Below are 24,331 nucleotides of genomic sequence, written 5' to 3'. Positions count from 1 at the left end.
TTTTTTATTTATTGTTTTTGTAGGTGATTGGCTATATTATAAAAGAATCCGAGAGAAGTAAGACCACCCGGTACCCCGGTATGAATGAGAGCGAGAGAGAGAGGTCCTGATTAGCAGTGGCTGAGTGACGGGAAGCAATTAGATTGGATTGGATTGGAAGAAGAAAAGATGGGGAGTGCGATTCTGAACGCGATGGTGTTCATGGCACTCATTCCCGCATTGTGTTGTGCAAAAGATGTGATCGATGTGAAAGGAGGCCCGGAGTCTGTTGTGTGGGTGGTTCAGCTTTCTGATCTCCATTTCAGTGTCCACCATCCCGACAGAGCAACCGACTTCACCAAACTTGTTGCCCCTGCTCTCTCCATCATCAACCCTTCTCTCGTCCTCATCACTGGTGATCTCACAGGTAACAACAACACCTTCCTTCCTTCCTTCCTGCTTTCTCTGTAAATTAAGCACCTTTATCTAATCTAATCATCGAATGTTGAGATAGATAGATACTACTTTACTTTTTGATGTCAAAGTCTCACGCTTGAAATCCTGTTTGAATGCCCAATCCAATCCTGTTTGCGTTTGCTTATCTTCATTAGACGGAAAAAGCAAGGATTTGTTAACAATGAAACAAAATGAGGTGGAGTGGGTGGAATACCAGACTGTAATGGAACATGTTATCGAAAGCAGTGGACTTGACAAGAGTATCTTCTTTGATCTTAGGGGGAACCACGATAACTTTGGTGTACCACTTCTTGGTGGTGCCTTTGATTTCTTTTCAAAGTATAGCATCAATGGGCAGTTGGGCAGAACTGGGAATGTCAATACTATTACTCTTCAGGTCAGTATTCATTGCACTCTTTACACCTGCTATTATTATTATATGTCATGTGCTTGAACAAAACACTCCACTTAAGTTCCTGACTTAACTGTAAATCCCTAAGCCTTTGGTTATAGATAGATTCTCACATGTCAATGCATATTTGCTTGTTATTACTTCCCCAACTTTGAGCTTTCCTTCTCCATCTAATTCCAGACTCGTGACCGGAAGCATCTCTTTGTTGGAGTTGATACCACTATGTCTGTTGGTGTACGAGGCCCAACTAATCTTTTTGGGCATCCAACTGATCAACTATTATCAGAATTAGATATGGAGCTCTCCCACTGGGATTCTCAATCAAAAGATCCAATAACCAAGATTTCCTTCGGCCATTTTCCTCTTTCATTCTCGGCAACCTCACACTCTGGGAAGAGCCTAAAAGATATATTCCTCAATCATTCCATATCAGCTTATATATGCGGGCATCTGCATGCAAGGTTCGGTAAAAACTTGAAGAGGCACCATCAGTTTTCATCTTCGCCAGAATTTTTCCAGCTTAATATACACCAACTATCTTCTCAGCCTCCTGTTAATTGTTCGACTGATGCCCCAACGGCCAATGAATTCTGGGAGTGGGAGATGGGCGACTGGAGGAAGAGCAGAGCCATGCGAATTTTGGCCATTGATAGAGGTCATGTTTCATACGTTGATGTTGACTTTAAGTTAGGCACCAAGAAAACTATCATATTGCCCACCTTTCCTCTGGACTCACAGCTCATGTCAACATCTTCATCCCGTCATGAGTATGAATGTCGTGCTATGGGCCCTTTATCTTATGAGGCAATTAGAGCCCTGGTGTTTTCTGTTTCTCCACTTGTGTCAGTTACAGCTATGATCTATGACACAAGACCTGGATATCTCAGTATGGTACTTGAGGCTCCCATGATAAAGCTTCAGCATAACACCTCCAGGGGAGATCTATATATTGCTCCATGGAATTATAGGGCCTTTGAGGATCCATCTCCAGATAGATATTGGTTGCAAATAGAAGCAACTGACTTCATGGGAAGATCAACTTTGAGTGATTTGAGGCCGTTTTCTATTAATGGTCTTAGTACTAAACTTTCATGGACGTGGAAAGAGTTTATAGTCATGGGTTGTCAATGGGCTGCATTATATTACCCGATGCTGTGGTCTGCTGTATATTTTTTACTCTTGATTCTCCTTATTCCAAAAGCTCTCCTCATTTTCTCAAATAAGCATTTTACTTGCAAGAATAAGGGTTTTCTAAATATTTTAGGATGGGTTTCACAGGAGCTTTGTAGGGTTCCCCTCACATGGTTTGGTTTAGTAGGATACTTGTTTTACCTCATATTATTTCCATGGTTTATTGGGCAAGTGTTCACTGATGGCAAGGATAAAGGATACATGACCTATATGGGCTGGGTGATTAAATCTGTCAATGAAGATGGAAAACACGAATATGTTGGATCTCCAGATGTAATGGTGGTTGTTCTTCCACACCTCTTGTTTGTAGTCTTTCCTGCTATTTTGGTCACTGGGGCTTTAGCTGCTGAAAAACAGATCTATCGGGAACATGTTCTTTCACTTTCAGGAAAGAAAGAAGATGATCCTGATCAAGAAGAAAAGAGATCTTTATGGTATGGTAACCGGGGCAGTAGGAAATCAAATTCCTGTGTTGGAGAGCGGTGGATTCGAAAAGTTCTTCTGGTTGTTTGCTTGGCAATTTGTTGGAAGCATTTTATGGTGAGGTTTCTCTTACATGTCTTTATTAGCTTGAAATACATGTCATGGGAATGTATGATGATATCTAGACTCTTGAATACTTGAGTAGAGTTAGTAACACTTATTTACCTGAAAGATGCATGTATACTTTCTTTCTTTTTTGGTTCTGTTTTCTTTAAAAGGATTGCATCTTTTACTTGTGCCTTGGTTTCACTCATTTTGGGTCTTTGGATTACAGAATTGCAGGGCTCTCATCAAAGCATACGAGATGAATCCCATTATCAATTTTCCAGGATATATCCTCACAATTCCGCTACTGTTGGCTTATACTGTCTACAGAACTAGGAGAAATGTGTAATATAATGCAGGGACGTTGCAGAGAGCAACATTGTTGAAATGTTGTGTAAACCTGAATGTGTAGGACGCATCATTTCATGCAGACCGACTTGCCTTTAACCTACAAGTGGCCAAACAAAACAACCGGAAGAACTCTGCTCTGTTGATTTGCCAAAGTTTGAAGATTGAAGCAGCCAACGTCTAGGAAATAAGAAATTGAAAGTTAGCATAGCTGCATGTTCACTGTGACGTTTTACAGTGAAAAAAATAATTATTATTTTTTCCTAACAAATTCTGTAACTTTTTTTTTTTTTTTTTTTGAAATATGAGCTGGCGTAACTTTTTTTTTTTTTTTTGAATAAAAGACTGGTGCGGCTACCCTCAAGCCTTAATTAATGAAACCGTCGAATACAAAGGGGTGTAACTTTTCTTTAATGTCAAAGAAAATATGTTGTGTTGTGCTAATGGTTTGTGTAAAAAGTTGGATTTTGTTCTTAGGTCTCATTTTTTTTGAATTTTTGGTTAAATTTGAAATTTGATTGAAATGTGATCGTATAAGACCTAAATATAATTTTAATTTTATGTGTAATTGTGTATGAAATCAAATAATCAAAGAGGCATTACCGCGCAAGCCCCTCATTTCTCTTACTCGCTTGAAAGTTGAAACTGGAAGTAGGTATCGAATCGATTAGAGAAGAGAAGAGAAAAGAGAGTGAGTGTGCGTAACTCACTGTTGAGTGTTGGAGGAAGGAAAAAGGGTTTCCGATGGAGATCAATAGTTCAATTTCATGCCCTTCAACTCCTCGTTGGAACTCCGAGAGGCCGTTCCTTACCGGCCGCTTCCATCAGGTTCCACCTCATCTTCTCTTTTACTTTAACCTCAACCTCCTCCTTTACTTTCCATTTTGAAATTGCCGTTCGGTTTGTCCAGGAAACCAAAACGACGTCGCGATTCGCCGATATCAAGGATTCCCATACGTAAGTTTAATATCATTTCTCCTTTCATATCTTCTTCTTCTTCTTGTCTGTCACCTCTTCCTTTTGGAATTTGCAGTCTGGGATTCCAAGATGCCATTGGTTGTTACAATGCTGCTGTTCAGGTGAGAGATCTAAGTTTCAATTTTCGAATTTTCAACTAGTTTCAGTTTCGGTGCTTATGATGATGATGATGATGATGATGATGAACTAGGAACTGATGGTCATCGATGACCTCTTGTCCGCCATGGTTGGCATCCAAGGGCGCTACATTTCCATCAAAAGAGTCCGCGCAAGGGAGGATGATTTCACCTTTCAAGTTGATGCCTCCATGGATTTAGCTCTTCAGGTATCTATCTATCTATCTATCAATCACAACTTGGACATTATTCTTCATTTTTTTCTTTTTCTTTTAACTCAAATGAAAATGCTTCTTCAGGAATTGGCCAAACGGGTGTTTCCTCTGTGCGAGAGCTTCATGCTCATCAATCAGTTTGTTGAATCAAGATCTCAGTTCAAGAATGGCTTAGTTAATCATGCCTTTGCTGCTGCTCTCAGGGCCCTCCTCCTAGTAACCATCTTCTTTCCTTTTCTTCATATTCCTTTTTCATCTAACCATTTAATATCACTCTTTTAAGGTGTTTTCATATTTGATTCTAGAATGAGTGACCTCCTCCCCCCTTTTACTCTTCATTAGGATTACCAGGCTATGGTGGCACAGCTTGAACACCAATTTCGACTCGGAAGACTCTCCTTACAAGGCTTGTGGTATTACTGTCAGGCATGAGCTTTTCTTAGACAAATTTAACCACTTTAAGGGTTCCCTTTTTTTCCTTTGATCAAAACTGAGTAAATTCTCTACTGTGTGTTTCAGCCAATGATGGGATCTATGCAAGCACTATCCACTGTAATACAGAAAGCTTCAGCTAATAATTTTGTCGGTTCTGCAGTACTTAACCTTGTGCAGAGTCAGGTTAGTCCTTATCTTTATGTTACCTAATACTTGTTTCGATAATAGTAATTGCATAACTTTTGGCTGCTTCTTTGGGAAGTAAAAAGCACTCTCTCTCTTCTTTTTTGAATTGCTACTTCATACTAATATGGCTCTTTGAAATATCCAGGCTAAGGCCATGGCTGGTGATACTGCTGTAAGGTCATTGCTAGAAAAGATGGCTGAATGTGCTAGCAATGCCTACCTGGGTATATTAGAGAGGTACTCTTCTGGAATGTCTACTATTCTTTGTTTGTTGTGGGAATTGCAACTTCCCCTGGCAGTGTCTTATACATGCCATCCTATCAAACATCTCTAGTTAAAACTACATAAGCTTAAAATGCTCCCATAAGTTAAGTTATTTCTTTGTTCTTCTGGTACTATATTGGAACTAGCACTAGACAAACTGCAGTTCATTTTGCTCCATGACTGTTTTCATTTCTCTTCTTTATTTATTTATTCATCTTTTTCTTTATTTGTTTGGGGGAATGAGGGATGAGGTTTTGGATAGAGGCTATGGGCAATTGTGCTTGAGGAAGACATGTTTCAGACCCAAATTAGATCTGTGCAGAGTATTGTGTTTGTGGGTGCATGCAACTTTTTTCTTGAGTATCATTTATATCTCTTCTTTCTATATATCCAATCCTATAAGCTCTTGTGACTTGGATTTATCATTTTACTGTATCTGAAGGATACTTTGTTTGATCTCAATGTTTGGAAATGAAACTTCTTATAGGTGGGTCTATGAAGGAGTCATTGATGATCCTTATGGTGAATTTTTCATTGCTGAGAACAAATCTCTTCAAAAGGTATTGTCTACCCTTACAATTATAAATTTTATAGTGCATTCTCTGATATATATAATTGAGGAGCTATATGAGTGCAATCCCATCAAAAGCCTTGTGCTTAATGTGTTACAGGAAAGCCTCACTCAAGATTATGATGCCAAGTATTGGAGGCAACGTTACAGCCTTAAGGATGGAATTCCTAGCTTTCTTGCAAATATTGCTGGGACAATTTTGATCACCGGAAAGTATCTAAATGTCATGAGAGAATGCGGGCACCATGTTCAGGTTCCACTATGGTTTATCCTGTACATTTGTACAATATTATCTTTTTTTTGTACAATCCTTCACCTCCCTTGTGGTTCCGTTAGTATCTGTCAGTGACTGGATTGTATGAATAGGTCCCTGTATCTGAAAATTCAAAATTGATGAGCTTTGGATCAAATCATCGTTATATCGAATGTATAAAATCTGCTTATGACTTTGCAAGCAGCGAGCTCTTAAATCTTATCAAAGAAAAGGTGAGGCTCAGTCGTCATAAATACTTTTCTGTGCATATGTTATCATCCTTTTTGGTTCCTATATGAATAAATTCATGATTTCATAGCAATTGTTTACCTTGTTGTCTAATCTTCCCTTTTTTTTTTATCTTTTTTTTTTTTTTTTTTCTGTGTAGTATGATCTAATGGGAAAGCTACGATCTATAAAGCACTATCTTCTTCTTGATCAGGTATACTGCTGTATGACCAGTGAACTTGGAAGTAGATTAATGATTATGCAATATGTTTTAGTATGAATATTTATGCTTCATCTGCCATTGAGATTGGAAAGCTTCAGTCATCTATATCAGGTGAGGTGCTAGGTCTGTGTTTACTTAATATTCCATGGGAATAAGTGAGCATGTGTATGTTACTGTCACCATACATCGTGGTTGGTCATTTTGAACACTTGGGTATTAGCTCCGTCAAGCACTAGCATGGTTGGTTTTCAGGTCTAGATCTCAGAGGCAGTACCTGGTTATTATAAAGGATTTTGTGATGTTTAATTTATTCTACCATGTGGTTATTAAGTAGAATGTTTTCTCTCAATATATTCATACAATAAAAATGTTATTCAAATCAATTAGATAACCCTGATGTTTCTTACAGGGTGACTTTTTAGTTCATTTTATGGATATTGCTCGGGATGAGCTTATGAAAAAGCTTGACGACATTTCTGTGGAGAAACTGCAAGTACGTTTTTCATCTTCATCAATAGCCATATCAGGCATATACTATTTTATTTTCACTGTTGGAGATAAGTGATGGTTTTACTTTTTGTTGTCTAAATAGTCTCTACTAGACCTTGCTTTGCGAACCACAGCAGCCGCAGCAGATCCCTGCCATGAGGACTTAACATGTTGTGTGGTAAACAGCTCAAAAGTTTTGCTTCTATGTGAAAAGCATGAATAAGATCTGGCATTAATACCTTTTGCCATTTTGCGTCAGGAAACATCTTCTTTGCTTAGAAGACTAGGGACACTTAAAGATCGTGAAAAGAGCAGGAATGTTCTTGATGATAATGATCTTGAGGAACCGCTGAGCTTAACTGGACTTGAGACATTTTCTTTGAATTATAAGGTCTGCTGACAGATTATGTGAGAACTTTTATCTAAAGTAACGGACTAGATGGGATTTTTTTTTATTACTTTACATGATGCATGATGTATATTTGGGAGGATATTCATGGTTGCAATTTTCTCCATGGAGCTTGCTTTTGAAAATTAGAATGTGATGCTATTTGATATCACCCTGCACCATGATCTTGCCCCATTTCTCTTTGATTTGTTTGACTGTTTGAGGAATATTTTCAGGTTAGGTGGCCATTGTCTATAGTGATCTCTAAGAAAGCCCTAACAAAGTATCAGTTGATTTTCCGCTCCCTTTTCCACTGTAAGCATGTAGAACGCCAACTTTGTGGGGCGTGGCAAGTGCATCAGGTATGGACTAGATTCCATACTTATGACATGTAGCCAGGTCATGTGGCCTCATTTCTGTGCTTAATTGAGTGGAAGTATGTATTTGCAGGGAGTTCGTGCCCTGAACATGCGTGGAAGTGCTATCGGCAGATCATCTCTCCTCTGTCGGAGCATGCTTAAATTTATTAATAGCCTTCTACACTATCTAACCTTTGAGGCAGGTTTTTACTTTCTTAATTGCTCCCCCTCTCACCACGTATTTTTTCGTTTTGGGATGCCTTTGTCATGCTTTAGCTGTAGTGTAGTGTTTCTTTTTGCTATATCCAAGTATTTTGCTTAGTTGTTTTCTTTCTTTCTTTCTTTTTTTCTTCCCTTTGCTTTTTATTGGTTCGCTTTCTTTGTTTTTCCCTTGTGAACACAACAGAGCATGGTAATAGTTGAATCTGATACCTGGCTATGCTTGCGATTGACACCTGCACCCTCTGACCTAGGAGGAAACAGATGAAAATCTTTGCATTTTTGTTTCTACATATTCTGAAATAGAAAATCTTTGCATTTTTGTTTCTACATATTCTGAAATATATTTTTTCCTAGAATGAAATTTGGCTGTGTGCTTTTCACAACTGAACTTGTTTACAGGTTCTTGAACCCAATTGGCATGTGATGCATAATAGGCTTCAGACTGCAAAGAGCATAGATGAGGTCTGTCTTTCTCTTTTATAGAAATTGTATTTCTTCATTTGACACAAAGAAAAAGGAAACAAATAGAGGGAAGCTCATTTTAGTCTTACAAGGCTCTTCCTGATATAGGTTATCCAACACCATGACTTCTTCCTTGACAAGTGCTTGAGAGGGTGTTTGCTTCTTTTGCCTGAATTTCTCAAGGTGTGTGCTTTTTCATATGATTTACATGCATAATAGCTAGAAATTTAGAGTAGAGGAAATTATCATAGAAGAGGTTGGAGAGTAGATCCCTTCAAGTGGAAAGAGTGGACAATTTTGATTACAGAAAATCCACAAGGAAGGAAGAAAAATGAACAGATATATCTGAGGCCAAGGAGACATGCAGAGTGTTGAATAAATCTTTCTAGGAGACTGCCAAAAAAGCTAAGTTGTACTTTAAACAAGTGTGAGCATCTTCCATAAAACCTTATGCTCCATTTGCATGCAATGATTTAGAGAAATTTAGATTTATCAATATCCGTAAATAACTATATGATAAAGATTGTATGAAATCCGTGTGGACTGTGTTTTCTTCTTTTCTGCAATTAAATCTTTATGTAGACTGCAATGGTCTAACCAATCAGTTCAACTATATAATGTTACTAAGTCCTTAAAATTGGGTTTAAGCACCTTAGAGAATTTGACTTTCAAGCTTTCTCAATTTTTTCTGTATCTCATTAAACTACCAAGGATTGACCATAGAATATTCTTGTGTCCTCACCAAAGTAGATTTTGGATCAGAATCTGAATATTCATGTTTATCCTTTATAAATCCCAAATGTTATAAATCATGGATGAATAGATTAAGACATGTTCGGGATTACATCCTTTTAGAAATTTGGATCGTATGCTCGCTACTCGGGTTTAGAATTCTTGGTTTTTGTGTTTTTCCTAATAGTGAATTCTCTGAAATGCAGAAGGTGGAGAGGCTGAAATCACTTTGCCTACAATATGCTTCAGCAACTCAATGGTTGATTAGTTCACTTGTGTCAGAGAGACCTAAGCAGTCCAAATCACGGAGCCGATGTCAGGCACTATCAATAAACTCCAGCAACACAAATTTTACTGATGCTATTCTGTAAGTTTGAAGTGTCTCTGGATCACACACGGTGACACTGGTCTCTGTTACTCTCTAACCCTCTGTAACCCTATGTTGCAGCAAATTCGAGAGGGAGTTCAATGCAGAGCTTCAGAGCCTAGCACCAATACTGAGCAGCAGCTCCCAAGCAGAACCGTATTTGACTCATCTCGCACAGTGGATTTTGGGCATTGGAAATGATCAATGAATTCTAGAATCAGTTGCATTAGTTTTTTCTTTCCTTTTTTCTGATCGATTCATTACTTTGATTCAAGGTGTGGGATAGTCTGACGGTTTTAGTTTGGTTGGTTTTTGTGTGTCCCTGTGATCAGAATTTATACAGGCACCTGGAGTTAAACCCTCGAGTGTTTTCGATGAGAAAGTTTTATGTTAGTAACAAATTAACTACTAGACATTTTTATAGAAAGTTTTATAGCTCACCAGTCATAACAAATTAACTACTAAACATTTTTGGCCAAAATTTTCCCATGGGGCTAGTTTCAACATTATGGTACAAAATCTAGATGACAAGTCAATTTACATCCCAAAACAATTCTAGTAACTTGGTGTTCCCAGTTTTCTGGTGATAGGAAGGAATTCGTATATATCATCTTAAAGGAAATACATAATTATTTCATCTATGCAGGGGCCAATTCAGTATATTGTCCCCCAACTAGTTTACTCTTACAACCCACATGAAGCTTCAAACTTACTAAAATTTCATCAGCAACTAATTAATTAAGAACAATTACATTAAATTACATTTGCGTGAAGACAGGCACAGATAAGATAGACAAACAGCAGGAACTATATACCGCTCATATTTCAATAACAAAAGACGTACATAGTAAGTGTCTTCTCCTTTGCTTCCCTGGACCCTTCCTTATTTCTGATTTGTCCTTGCATTTATAATTCCAAACATGAGTGATGGCAAATCTCTTCCTCCCAACCAGCCCACTAGGCTGATACTTCACTGCAACAAGCCAGCCAAATAGGCAATAAACCAAGGCCCCCACATCCAGGTAGGTCAATTTGCATAACAAAATTGACCTACCTACCGGCGTTGTTGGCACATCTGGCAGACAGTGGCTGACCTCACATTTGCAAAGGTGCAATGTTCACAGGACCAGTGGACTAAATCATCAATATTTCTATTGGAGCTACTTGACCTGGATGTTGTAGCCTTGCCCCTCCCACCTCTTCCCTTGCTGCTTGCACCTCCCAAACTCTTTGAGTTTGCCGTCTTGCTGCTTGCACCAATGGAGTCCACATCTGACAGACCATTCTCCAGAGCTCGAACTAAATTTTCAAAGTAGTTTCGTGTCACGCTGTTTTCATTGAAGATGAACAATACATCAATAAGTAGAAAAGCTATACTATTCCAAGTATGTCAATATGCACACAGAAAATAGAAGTGAACTAGTCAGATAATCTCTTGAAAAAAAAATGTCAAATTAACTCCAATAAGCCAATGGAGTAGTATGAGTCAAGAAATGAAGTGGAGAATATCTCATTGCTTATGACAAACATGACAAGAATTTGCAACTACAGCCTTGCTTCACTTTATCAAGTTGCCAACCATCTACTCCACTATTTCCTCCATCTCGTAACCGCTTTCTGGAGGGGGGCGGTTAACTACCCTAAATTTTAGCTAATTATCTCTTAGATGAGTCCTTGTAATCAACTCAGAATACCTGGTCAATCCAGCAAGTTTTGTGCGAAACTCATTAAAATCTTTTGGTGGGTCCTCTTCATTGAGATAAACTTGCAGCTCCTTTTCTGCACATTGATGAAGTCGTTCCAACCCAGACTCAGCCTCACCTGCACAGACGGATGCTAGTTAGAACAAAGCAACAGGATGCAATGACCCCCCTCAGAAGTATGGGAAAATGACATACCTTGCAAGTATTCAAAGAACTGTCTCTTGGCATGTTCGTGCTCAGGTAAATAATATCCATAGGCATATGTCCATTTCAGTACTCGCCTACACTCAACTATCTGCAAACAGAGAAAATTTAAGAAGGAAAAGCAATATGTTCTCAGTTGAAAAATAACTTGTGATTTACCTGTAACCAGGCCTCTGTAATGAACTTCAGCTGTGACTCAGGTTGGCACTGGATGTCGCTCAGCTTCTCAAGCTACAATAACACAAACAATGAAAATAAGTTGAAAGAAAACCAACAAACAGTTGGGGACAAAAAACAAGACTACTATAATATGGAAGGTACGACATTCTACACATATCATATGAGGTCTGGAACAAAGTCAACAAACCACAACTAGATTCAAATCAATGATATTCTTTTTTAAATGATGTACAGAACAGTAGATAAGAAATAAACTAAACCAAAAACGAAGAGAAAAATTAAAGAAACTAAACTACAACAGCACTTCAATTTGAGAACATGGCAAAAAAAGACCAGTCCCTGAATTTCAGGAAACCAGACGCTTTTAAGGATCAATGTTTACTTACATGCACAGTCTGCATCTGCTGCAAGTCTGCTAGTGCTTTTTGTCTGGACTGCAGTGAAGAAAGAAAAAGTAATTTAGTCCTTGCCTTAACTTATTTTATTTCAGAAGTATCAAAACTACTAGGAAGTCGGCACATTCATTGGGGGGACAAGGCGGCATACACTGACTATAAATATTAATTAACAAGAGCAAGGACTCAAGGAGTGATGCAAATCACAAACAAATCAGGCCAACAGAAACCAGGTAACTTATGTTTAAGTTATCCAGCTTTAAATAAACTATTAAACTTGTACGTACCGACTGATTGGTTGCCCATCTTTCGTAATAATGGGTGTACCTCTCTAGAGAGTTCTTGGCCATCTCTCTTCGTTTCTCTGCCTCATCATACTGCAAATAACCATATCACAACAATCAATCAATAATGCCACTAACTGAAATAATACAAGAGAAAAATCCTCAACTATCAAAATAGAGTTGCAAACTACGTTAACATACCACTCCCTCCTGCTTCGCTGTCTCATAGCGGTTACAAGCATAAAAGCCACCTGTCCTTTCACCATGTTCTGACCATGCACCAAGACAGAGCCTGAAAGCATGTACAAATGCATTAGAGTTCACAGAAGATGCATGATAACATGCAATGCAGCTTTGAGATACCAAGATAGTGTATCTAGAAGACAATAAGAGGAGCCTAAGGTGATAAACACCGTTTTATAAAATTAAAGCACACCAGAAATCAAAAGGCAAGCAACCGCATTGCAAAAATGCTTACCAGCAAAACTCAAATTTACAAGGTGGTGTGCAAGTGATATGCATACAGCCTTGGTTTTTCTCAATGGGTCGTTTGCACTTGGGGCAGGGCTTGGAATTAGCCAATATCCTGAAATCCAGCAGCCATACAACTTAGCAATGAGGCCTATACATAAATACAGACAACTAAAGGATTTTTGCAGCCACTGTTTATAATGTGTTGGGGAGTTCAGATTTTTATTGAACCAACCAGCCCTCTGATTTCCATGTGCCGATTGATACAATAGAGAGAGAGAGAGAGAGAGAGAGAGAGAGAGAGATTTAAGTTCTTGAGGATGATTTCGGATAGACTCTTCAATAAATATAATAAATCATTTAAAACAGAAGGAATCTTGAAACATATATTATCTTTCAATTCATGACTGCTGTAATTAACCCAGACAAATACCTATCTTTCTTTGCTATTGTTCCCAGCAAAATACTTACATACTAGAAATGAAATATCATGATTTTGTTAAGATATTTCCCTCCCTTCAATAATTTATAGAATCATTAATAACTCAGTGTTTAATATTGACATTTCTGCAATATCTAACAAACTACATTCTTATGCTATAATACAATCAAAGTATATATATCCAGGTGGACAAGGGTAGACAGGCCAGCACAATTATCATGGTACATCTTGGGCCATGCAACCGCTTTATATCTGCACATAGGTTATCATCTCAGCAATCCTATGGCCCAAGGAAGTCCAACGTTCACATCTAAATAACTTTCTTCGTACTTTATAATTTTACTTTCCTATCAATAACTAAGATATTCCATACCAATTCATATTTTCAGATTCGGCACTGTTCTTCAATATCCATTTGGCCACGGTGCCACAATCAACGGGGCGATGAGCTTCTTCAGTACACTGCAAAGTCAAATTCACAATATGTAAATGCCACAAAGCCCAGATACTACAAATCCATAGGCAGCTAACTTTTTGGCAAGTATTTTTCGAGGAATTGATATCCAAGAATGCATTTTATCTGATATATCCTTATCTTATTTGACATTCTAATTTTTGGAGATTGATACAGAGAAAAAAGTTATACAGATCCAGTGAAGAAGTTTATCTGATATATATATCCTTATCTTATTTGACATTCTAATTTTTGGAGATTTCTGGCATCCCCTATCCATGGGTAATTGATGAGCACAGACATGCAATACACTATCTATAATCAGTGAAGAAGTTTATCTTAGAGAAATTCAGAGACACTCACGTTCCAGCAAAAGCTATATGAACAGCGGCAAGTAACATCATAGCTTCCACTACCAACAATAAAATCTATAGCATAATCACAGCCTGGAGCAGGACACCATTTGGTCTACAAAAAAACCAACAAAAAAATAATAAAACAACAACGGTCAACATAATGTTGAACAAAGACTTGGTACAGAAAAATATAGCCATAGTGATGTGGAACAGAACAATTACAGCAATATGTGAACAGGAATGATATTTACCAATTAAATCAATAATGATTTACAGTTGCTTGATAGGATTTTGATGTAAACATAGTTTTTTCTCCCTAGGAGCTCCAGCAGGGTTTTGATCAGCAAACTAAAGTAATATTCAGTACAAGTACTTTAAGTTGCAGGCACTATACAATTATTGCTCAGTTGCTCACATATGATTTACCATGATGTCACCAAACTAATTATATGCCTAACTAAAGACAGATACCATTATATAAAAATGATCTTCGACCTACACTCCTATTCCTTTTAATGAGTAGTCTTCTCCTGACCACCTGGTGACTGAAGAATTTGTGGCGAGTGACCACAAATGAATTCAGGAGCTTTCTCCACCATTGGATTCAAATCCAATGGTGAGTGACCACAAAGAGAACAACCATAGAATAACTTTAAATGTTTGTCAAGCAAGAAGATACAAGGACAACTCAGATTTTGCTTTGTTTTGGGAGCATGGACAAATCACTCATGAACATGATATTACCTTCCTGTTGTCCTCGACATAAGATCTAATAAAGTAACGAGAATATTTCTCCCTGTCTTCATTGGAAGCCAGTTCATTAATCATATCTTGGAAAACAACAGCACCACAAGATGGATCAGGACAGCGCAACATTAAACATCCAGGACCATCATTAATTGCCGTACCAATATAACCTACAATGAATGACAAGTTAAATTACAAGGATATACAAAAAATTCAAATTCTGGGGCACAAATGATAAGCACTCAACACAAAAGCCTATACAAAACTCGTATCATGAGTCAATCAGATAAAATTACAGCTGGAATACATACAAAGTACAATCGAGACACGTGTTGTATATATCCACACACGTATATTTAACTCCTAATAAAAGTTACACATATATGGGAAAACAATTAAAGTGCAGCCATGGTAATACCAGTATATATTTATGCAAGGTGCATAACTAAGAGAATTGAAGACAGAACTCTGATCACATTACAGATATAATTCTCTTGTATAAACAAATCCCAAGTAATGGAGAAAGGAAACAGTAACATGGAAGAATATGGAAAGAAAAACGCTTTAACATGCATATCAAACCTGCCCAGCATGAGTCACAAAAAGGATGACCACAAGCTGCAGAATGCATCTCTTCACAAGGATAGGTGTCAAAACAAATCCCACAATTAAGCTGTCAAAGAAACAAGAGCATGTTATTAGAATAACATAAGACTTTTTGGAGCATTACAACACCAAATGAGCAGTCAAAACTCCCCAACTATCAACAGAAGATGCCAGAACTTCATGAATATCCTAAAGAATAGACCGCTTACTTCTTTAGCATTACGGTATTCAATAACTGGTTTCTCCGGTAAGCCAACAGTCTTGCGAACCTTTTCTTCATCTGCAAACCACTCATCATGTACTTTGCTTACACTCCTGTGAGCAAGAAGTACAGATTCGTTAGAAAATACGGACTATCAATATACCATGATACGAATAAGTGCATGGTGATCGATTGTGCAAACTGCAAAGCCTCACTTAAAATGAACAGACAACCTAATCTTACGTCCCAGTAACCCAAATAATGTTACATAATAATTAATAAAATACAACAGATTGGAGACAGCATTTTACCAATTATAGTAGCGGAGCAATATGCTAGCTGCAGCCTTTGAGATGGAAAGCACTGTAGATATCTTTGTAATATCCTCCTCTTGATGTTGACGAATGTCAGCTTCCGTCAAAACAGTGTAGTTTTGCTGCAACAATAACGCAAAGAATTTACAGACCAGGGCCAAACCGATAGAACATGCCACAGCAGTACAAACTTTTATGGTAGGTTGTGGTTTCACGGAGATGGGGTCCATTAGTTAACAGTTGAATTGATGATAAAAAGTGGAGCTATGAGATTGTTTGTTAACGCTAGAAAGAAAATGGCCCCAAACAAGGCATAGTCCATGTAATTAACTAATACAAAGACACCACATTGCTCTAAACAGGACATTGGAAATGCCCCAAGTTGTAAAAAAACAAAAAAAATGGACAAAAGCAAAAGCAAAAGCCATCATAGATAGAATTCCTTCTTAGGCAATTAACCCAAAATCAACAACAATAGCACTGACATCAAAAGAAAATTGTAGCATTACGACAATACAATACAAGAAAATGGTAATGATTTGATACCCAACTAAACCAATAATCCAAAATCAAACAGAATAGAGCTCAAAAGTCTCATTTTCAGATTAGTGGCAATTAGCGAAAATCAAGTTTAAAAAAAAAAATCAAAGAGAGCAGAAACTGACCTGGTATCGATGCGAGGCGGCGTCATTGGAATCATCGGAGTCGTTATCGATGAACTCGTAATCGGCAACGCCGGCATCGTCGCTGTCCATAGAAGCGGCGGCGTCGTCGTCGCCGCCACTATAGAAATCCTCGTCGTTGTCGTCGTCGTTGGCATCGTGCATATCGAACTCGTCCTCTGATTCCATTTCTGAGCTTCTCTGATGATGATGAATTGAAGATGATCAAAACCCTAAATCTAACCAAATTGCATCCAACCGAGAAGTGGTTCGGGTTCGATGCCACGAAATAGAGCAAGAGACGGGGCAGAAATGAAAATTTGAGGACAAGTCGAGGGTGAAATGGGGCAACACACATTTATTTCACTGATTGCTTCATTCAATTTCAACCAAAACAAAACAAATTCTTTCTTTTTTCCCCTTTTGCTGAAATGAGAGAGGGTTGGTTGGGTGTGTGTTGGGGTGGTAAGGCTTTGGTCTCATATATAAGAGGTCAGGAGTTCGAGCCCCATCAAAGGTGGTGGGAATGGGGTGGGGTTTTAAAAAAAAAAAAAAAAAAAAAAAAAAGAAATGAGAGAGGCTTGTGGAAGGAAAATATGATGTGGAAATGATAAATGAAATAGAGAGAAAGAAAAAATATATATATCAACATTTCACTCTGTGACGCTGGCATTTCGAGCAAAGCTCACTTTAAATTTCTAGTTTGTTGAGCCCAACGGTAACCTTCATCGTCAAATACCCTCTATGTCGAGTGTTATTTTTCTCCACTCTCCAGCATTCGTTGGGGATGTAATTAATATGTAGCTCTATTTGGGTAGCACACAATTTCTCATGAAAAAAAAAACATTTGAAACTTTATGTGTGATTGTAGACATTTGTAGTAATGAAGAAGTTATAATGATGCCCTTTTTTTCTTGGGTCAAATATAATGATTCCCTTGACAAAGGAAACATCAGAAATTTATATCATTCCTGCCCTTATATACCAGAAAGAATGAGTTATATGGACAACGTAGTGGCCATGACAATAGTCAGTATTACATACCGAAGTCTAACACACATAATACATAGCAACAAGATTGGTTTTACAGGCATCATCAACAATCGATAATCATACGGTTGCAGCAGGCTTGAGAGACAAAAAGTCTGAGATCTTGTTGGTGTAAAAATCTGGTTGTATGGTGTTGCTGGGATTTTGAAGCACTGGTAAAGTGGTGACACCTATTGGACAGAAAAGAAAAGCCCTAATTAGTTTTAGTTTAAATACAAGTACAACAACAACAAAAAATGAAGTAAATTTGGGCCCACTTGTGCAGAAGTCATCTACCTGAGAGAACAAGAAGAGTTTTGCAACCACCGTTTTGTCCAAACAGAATATCAGTATCCAATCTGTCCCCGACCATGCAAATTTGTGACTTGAGTATGCCAAATCTGTCATTCATTAAATCCAAGTAACCAATATTAGCAATTACACACACATCATGATCATGATTCATGACAAGTATGTTTTCATCAAATCAATAATTTGTAATTCCTTAAGATGTAAAAGTTCTGCCAAGTTCACTTCCATCAAATATCACACCATATGATTTGCATATAATTAAGAGACTCCCTCAGTGTAATAATATAACACGAAACTTCCTCTCAGATACAAGCTCTTTGTACAAAATCAACAGTTCAATGTTATTTCATAGGATAAACACATGAAGAACTAAACAAACAAAGCATTTGACTTACTCATTTGCTAAGTAGTCCATCATAAATGTGGAGGGCTTTCCCACAACCAGTGGCTCACGCTGAGTAGATCCCTGGATAGCACCAACCATGGAACCACCACCTGAAAGTGGAGACTACATTTTAAGGCACAGACTCCATAGAGTTTGTTATGGTGTGATATGCTAAACCAAAACCAAGTTTTATTCAAAATCCTGGGAATGAAAACACAGTAATGACTCTCAAGATCCCCACAACACAGACAATATCATACTTATATCATCGTCTTCTGGCAAAATGTTTTATGGATGCATAACGTAATAGCATTTGATAATAAAGCATATAGGTCCACTAGTACCAAATTATCCACTTTAGATTAAGCAAAACTTTACTTATATTCGAAGACAATCTGAAGTTTGAAGGACAAAATCTCCATATTCAAATAGACCAATTCAAACCCACAATAATACAAGCGGTTGTTTTATTAATAAATAAAGCATATACTATCCATTCCTATATCAATTCCTTAGCACGGGCCCGGCCAGCTCTTTTGGGTCCAGAAGGTGCCTAGAAACATATCCAGCAACCCAACACAGCAGCTGGTGCTGCCAATATGAATTTATCCTCACAGCTATTTATGCAAATTCCAACGATCAAGACATTTTTGTAAGGCATTCAAAAATATAGTAATCTATACGCAAAGTGGGAGAAGGGGAGGAGAGAAGTAAACCTGCCCATTCCTGAGCATCTGTGAGATGAGTGACAGCATCACGATTTGTTGCAATGAAAAGACATCCAGGGTTTTCACGTATACAGAGTGTCCCATACCTACAATTACATGACATTAACTAATGATAAACAGATACCAGAGAGCATATAATAAGACCGTACTGTTTATTTGATATTGATACTAGGACCTTTTTGGTTGGGAAGGGAGGAGGAGGGAGAGGGGGACTCGAACTTGGGACCTATCAACCCTGTACAGAGAACTACCACTAGACCAATAGCTCCTTGGTAAATTGGTTACTTGGTATAGCTTTCCATTTATGCTTCTTAACATAACTTTTCTAAAGAGTTCTAAAGAAACCCAAATTGCAGCACAAATCAGTCCATATAAGAACAAAAAAGTGCAAATGTGAAGAGGAGGATCCCAACTTGAGACATATCAATACTTTAGTAGAGAGGCCCAAATTTCAGCACAAATACAGTCTATAGAAGGATAGAAGAACATGATGAAACATCTGGCAGTGATGTGGGATTACTTTCTCAATCTAAATCTTCAGGAATTAAATTATGTATGGTTGTCTCGAATTCAATGCAAACCACCGTCCTAATAATCTTCTCAAACAAAAAGAATCTAAAACAGAAAGTACTGGATCGAGCATGATTCTTCTCACTCTAGTAACAAAGAAAATTGCTGTAACTTGTAAGTTGTAACCAAATAGACATAGTGCAGTATATTCAAGACAGTTGTATTGACATTTCAAGAATCAGCAGAACTTACTGAATTTTGAAGTAGTTGACATATCGATCAAATCCAACCACAACAGCTCCAACCTTTAAGGCAATGATTAGACAGAGTTATCAATATTAGAAATTGAAACCAAGCAAAAAAAATATATTTATGTTCATGGCTCCAAGCAAAAAATATATATTTATGTTCATGGCTCCAAGGGAATGCAGAGGAGAAAGTTCTACTCATATTTTTATCAGTACCAACAAAATAATAGAAAACAACCATTAAAAGCAGTTCTATGAAATAAGAAAGGACAGAGGTATACGCTCTCATCATGCTCCATCAGAAATCCAGGCTTCAGCTCTATCTTCTTCTCTCCATCTTCCTGTGAAATGCTCTTATTAGTCACATTGATAACGCAACTTTTGATTTATAGACTATGTAAGAAAATTGAAAGATAAAAAATGGCGCGTATGGAAATTTAGGCAATTTGGGACTTCTACTCACTGGTCCACCAAGGTATTGAAATCCAGCAAGCTCAAGCTCCTTCAAGATACCATCCTCACCAATCACGTAAACCTATATAATGCCCGATCATCAGTCTATTATCATCTAGATTCCTCGCTAGCATGTGCTACTGAATTAATATAGTCTCATTCATGAACTACAAGAACTTACCATTTCCTTTACATATGCCACTGTTAGGAAAGTGGAATTAAACCAAATTTTGAGTTCTATCAGCCAGTGGAGTTAAGTATATCAGTAGCCAGCTAGTTACCTTTTTATCTTTTGGAAAATTTATGGACTTCAAATAGGCAGCAGCAGCAAAAGATGAAGCAAAAATTTCTTCCTGCAATTGTTCTTTTGAGGTTAGAATTACTGACATGCTGATATCTATGAACATTCAAAGAAAAAGGTGACAAACTGACCTCACTGACATTCAGACCAAGTGTCTCAAACTTTTTACCATATTGCTTCCTAGATTTTGTTGAGTTGTTGGTAACAAAGACTAATCTTTTGCCCTGAAGGAAAGACAATATGCAAGTGGTTTGAGGCCACAAAACAAGGCTTGTCTCTTAAAATTATCTCCCTGTCTTTATGCTGACAAAGAAGAGAATATCATGCTACATTTGGATCCACAGGCCTAAAGAAATAGTTGAATGCAATACAGTGAAATAGACATTATTTTTCAAGTCATATGAATGTGCATAAAAAATAACTTTCCATGACTACAGTCACAGGCAGACCTTGGACCGTAGCATATCAAGAGTTTCTGGGACGCCATCTATCAGCTTATCTCCTTTCCATATAACTCCTGCAGTTGTTTGGTGATGAGTACAAACATTGTTCAATAGAGGATCACCATCCAAAAAACTGAAAAAGTGTGTGTGTATATATATATATCCTAAGATTGTTCGGAACATTATTCAATCAAACATTATTGAGTAATCCTTAAAGCCACCTAACTAATAGACAATCTAAATTCGGTAAGCAACGTATCACCAACGCAACATTTTTTTTTGAATACATGGATATTTACTTCAAAAGATAAGCAGACAAAAGGAAGCACATTATCCCAACAATGCCAACATTAACAATCTAAGAATAAGTATCGACACTAAACAAACAAAGAAACAAACAGAAATTTCATTCAGGCTGTGTGCTTTATCAATACTGAATAGTTAGTGTTGTATCCTAGCTCTTGCAAATTGCATATAACTCCGATCAGTAGTGACTAAACTAAGATGAATGGAATACGCGAAATTAGCAGTTGACGTTCTGTAATGGAATTTCTTGAAACGATCCCACTTTTAGTTCTCCAGTATGAGATTGAATCACTACCACACGCAGCTTGGATCAAATTCAATCTGAGTATACAACAGTTGATCCAAGAAATAAAATGTTGAAGCTCAATGAAAATGAACAAGAACAAGGTGGTGTCACCATCGCAATCGAAGATGAAGGTCTCGACAGAGTCGATGAGCTCATCAGCATTCTTGAGAGGCTGCGCGGTTGCTCGGGTTGTGAAACTCTTCATTTTTGACATTCTAGAGGTGTTGTTGTTGTTCCATGTGATGCTCACAAAGTTAGATACAGGGTTTGAAGCAGCATATGAGAGATTGTTGCTGAGCCCTAGTAACTGAGAATTCTTGTTCTTGTTCTTGAAGAACAAGTGGTTTGATGCTCTGGCTGTTGCTCTGCTCAGCATCTCCTTTTTTTCGTTTTTGCTATTTTTCTCTGGTGTTCATCGCTCGAGGTTAGCCTTTCTTTTCAACTTTTCAAATGGTTGTTTGTGATCACGTGGTGGATTGAGAGGCTGTGTGTGGATGCACGTAGATAAAGAGTGGAACTTCACTAGTTCCTTTTTGGACCGCAAGGCCCAGAGCTCATGTTGCCTGTTGCACTCAGATAAGGCCCAATTTTACTTGTGCTTTGTTGTTCGTGGCCGAATTCGCTCTACCATATTCTCCAAGTTAGACCTCCGCTCCGGGTTTCTATGGACACAAGTAAGGTGCAGTGCATAATCGAATGGCCCAAACCAAAAACCACTAAAGCTCTTCGTGGTTTTTTGGGACTAACGGGTTATTAGTTATTACAGAAGATTCGTGAAGCATTATGGGCTCATAGCCAAGCCTTTAACTGAGCTGCTCAAGAAGGGGAATTTTATTTGGACACCCAATGCCGATACAGCGTTCTCCGAGTTGAAGGCCGCTATCACCTCCGCCCCGGTCCTCGCCCTGCCCAATTTTGATGAGGAGTTTTTCATCGAAACAGACGCTAGCGGTCAGGGGATTGGCGCAGTTCTCACTCAGAATCGTCATCCGGTGGCATTCCTCAGTACCACCCTCTCACCAAAGAATCAATCACTCTCCACATATGAAAAAGAGATGTTTGCCGTGCTGTTTGCAATTGAAAAATGGAGACCATACCTGCTGGGCCATCAATTTACCATCCTCACCGATCACCAGCCCTTACAACACATGCTCAATCAATGAATTAGCACTCCAGCGCAGCACAAATGGGTAGCCAAGCTCCTGGGTTATAACTACCGTATCCAATACCGAGCCGGCCAACTCAACACAGTGCCCGATACTCTTTCTCGCCGCCATGAATTCTATAGCATCCAGGCTTTTTCTTCACCCATCTTTGACAGTATTCCGGCAATTACACGGGCCTGCCACTCCTACTCGGAAGCAAGTGTCATTATTGCAACCCTGGAAAACAATGAAACCACAAAGAAATGGTTCAGCTTACTTGATGGGCGCCTTCTCTACAAAAACCGGATCTTCGTCCCTCAAAGTTCCGATTGGAGATGCAAGATTCTGTATGAATTTCATTCTACCCTTGCAGCCGGTCACTCTGGCTTTCTCCGCACTTATACTCACCTGGCTCGTAGCTTCGCTTGGCCGGGCATGCGCCGTGATGTGAAGCGCTATGTGGCTTCTTGTGATCAATGTCAACGCAACAATTACGAGTCAATTCATCCACCTGGCCTGCTACAACCTCTTCCGATTCCGGAAAACATTTGGGTTGACATTGTAATGGATTTCATTGACGGCCTCCCACCATCCGATGGCAAAACCTCCATTCTGGTTGTTGTGGATCGCTTGTCGAAGTATGGTCACTTCGTGGCTGTGACTCACCCTTACTCCGCAGCCCAAATTGCTGAAGTCTTCACCAAGGAGATCTTTCGACTCCATGGGATGCCTCGCTCCATTGTCAATGACCGTGACAAGATTTTTATCAGTAACTTCTAGGAGCACTTCTTCAAGTTACAAGGGACTAAGCTCTGTCGCAGCTCGGCCTACCACCCACAAACCGATGGGCAATCCAAGGTTCTTAATCGTACCTTGGAACACTACCTACACTGCTTCATCAATGACAAACCCAACAGTTGGTCCAACCTGCTACATTGGGCGGAATGGTGGTATAACTCCACCTTCCACTCCGCAATCAAGATGACGCCTTTTCAGGCCGTCTATGGCTACCCCCCGCCGGCGATCCTTCACTACGAATCATGCTGTCGACCTTGCTCTACAAAATCATGACTCCCTGCTCAGCACGCTCAAAGACCACCTGGCCATCGCCCAAAATCATATGAAGCAACACTCAGATCGACACCGAACAGAGAGAGAGTTTACCGAAGGGGACTGGGTATTTCTGAAACTTCATCCTTACCGGCAGCAATCCCTTGTACGCCGCCCATCTCAGAAGCTTGCTCCACGTTTCTATGGCCCGTTTCAAATTGAGGCCAAAATCGGCAAAGTTGCCTACAAGCTTCACCTCCCAGCCCACTCACGGCTTCATCCCATCTTCCACGTCTCACTGCTGAAGCGCCGGATTGGAGACAGAACACCGGTGGCAGCCACTCTTCCTCAGTTCGACAAGGACGGCGCCATTTCTTGGGTTCCTGAGAAGGTTCTCGATATGCAGATTGTCACCAAACACAAGCGATCTGTCACCAAGTGGTTAGTGGCTTGGGCCGGCCTACCTGTTGAAGATGCAACGTGGGAAGTGGCCCATGACATTGTGTCGAAATTCCCACACTTCCAAGCTTGAGGACAAGCTTGTTCTCAAGGGGGGAGGACTTGTTGAGACCAAGTCCACAACTTAAGCCCAATTATCTTCTCAGCCCACTAATCCACTTATCCTCGCACCTGAAGACAACATCTGCTCATCTGGCACAGTAGTACACCATCAGTTGGCACTCCCATTCTGCAAACCTGCATCTGCTATGCGG

The 24,331-nt window shown here is 38.8% G+C and overlaps 5 protein-coding genes across 5 annotated transcripts; 3 read left to right on the top strand and 2 right to left on the bottom strand.

Moving 5' to 3' along the window:
• The first annotated feature begins 55 nt into the window (after positions 1 to 55).
• LOC133720090 (putative metallophosphoesterase At3g03305) lies at positions 56 to 3,377 on the top strand. Its single transcript, XM_062146275.1, has 4 exons — positions 56 to 406; positions 591 to 832; positions 1,028 to 2,578; positions 2,796 to 3,377. The coding sequence occupies exons 1-4, from the start codon at positions 169 to 171 to the stop codon at positions 2,913 to 2,915; spliced, it is 2,151 nt and encodes a 716-aa protein (XP_062002259.1). The 5' UTR covers positions 56 to 168; the 3' UTR covers positions 2,916 to 3,377.
• Positions 3,378 to 3,518: 141 nt separating this feature from the next.
• On the top strand, positions 3,519 to 9,817 carry LOC133720092 (gamma-tubulin complex component 2). The gene is made up of 21 exons (XM_062146276.1): positions 3,519 to 3,742; positions 3,825 to 3,871; positions 3,948 to 3,993; positions 4,083 to 4,217; positions 4,308 to 4,439; positions 4,566 to 4,649; positions 4,743 to 4,841; positions 4,990 to 5,081; positions 5,596 to 5,668; positions 5,780 to 5,932; positions 6,046 to 6,165; positions 6,321 to 6,374; positions 6,793 to 6,876; positions 6,976 to 7,050; positions 7,132 to 7,263; positions 7,497 to 7,622; positions 7,711 to 7,818; positions 8,241 to 8,303; positions 8,412 to 8,486; positions 9,242 to 9,402; positions 9,484 to 9,817. Exons 1-21 carry the CDS (start codon positions 3,659 to 3,661, stop codon positions 9,608 to 9,610), a joined length of 2,070 nt encoding a protein of 689 aa, XP_062002260.1. The 5' UTR covers positions 3,519 to 3,658; the 3' UTR covers positions 9,611 to 9,817.
• A 161-nt stretch (positions 9,818 to 9,978) lies between these two features.
• Positions 9,979 to 16,845, bottom strand: LOC133720093 (probable E3 ubiquitin-protein ligase ARI8). The gene is made up of 15 exons (XM_062146277.1): positions 16,426 to 16,845; positions 15,758 to 15,882; positions 15,454 to 15,559; positions 15,221 to 15,311; positions 14,636 to 14,808; positions 13,899 to 14,003; positions 13,455 to 13,543; positions 12,647 to 12,754; positions 12,370 to 12,460; positions 12,172 to 12,261; positions 11,876 to 11,923; positions 11,469 to 11,540; positions 11,301 to 11,400; positions 11,097 to 11,223; positions 9,979 to 10,730 (listed from the first exon to the last, which is right to left on the bottom strand). The coding sequence occupies exons 1-15, from the start codon at positions 16,609 to 16,611 to the stop codon at positions 10,457 to 10,459; spliced, it is 1,785 nt and encodes a 594-aa protein (XP_062002261.1). The 5' UTR covers positions 16,612 to 16,845; the 3' UTR covers positions 9,979 to 10,456.
• Positions 16,846 to 17,306: 461 nt separating this feature from the next.
• LOC133721490 (phosphoglycolate phosphatase 1A, chloroplastic-like) lies at positions 17,307 to 21,900 on the bottom strand. The gene is made up of 11 exons (XM_062148118.1): positions 21,535 to 21,900; positions 20,838 to 20,905; positions 20,520 to 20,612; positions 20,369 to 20,440; positions 20,098 to 20,169; positions 19,916 to 19,975; positions 19,639 to 19,691; positions 18,865 to 18,962; positions 18,159 to 18,258; positions 17,749 to 17,852; positions 17,307 to 17,642 (listed from the first exon to the last, which is right to left on the bottom strand). Exons 1-11 carry the CDS (start codon positions 21,797 to 21,799, stop codon positions 17,533 to 17,535), a joined length of 1,095 nt encoding a protein of 364 aa, XP_062004102.1. The 5' UTR covers positions 21,800 to 21,900; the 3' UTR covers positions 17,307 to 17,532.
• A 17-nt stretch (positions 21,901 to 21,917) lies between these two features.
• Positions 21,918 to 23,348, top strand: LOC133720775 (uncharacterized). Its single transcript, XM_062147245.1, has 3 exons — positions 21,918 to 22,102; positions 22,190 to 22,492; positions 22,745 to 23,348. The coding sequence occupies exons 1-3, from the start codon at positions 21,918 to 21,920 to the stop codon at positions 23,346 to 23,348; spliced, it is 1,092 nt and encodes a 363-aa protein (XP_062003229.1).
• Positions 23,349 to 24,331: the final 983 nt, after the last annotated feature.

The sequence above is a fragment of the Rosa rugosa genome, chromosome 7 (genome assembly GCF_958449725.1).
Source record: "Rosa rugosa chromosome 7, drRosRugo1.1, whole genome shotgun sequence".
NCBI classification, from domain to species: Eukaryota; Viridiplantae; Streptophyta; class Magnoliopsida; order Rosales; family Rosaceae; genus Rosa; species Rosa rugosa.
Note: the sequence above shows the minus strand (reverse complement) of the source record. Positions and strands in the feature narration are given on the sequence as shown.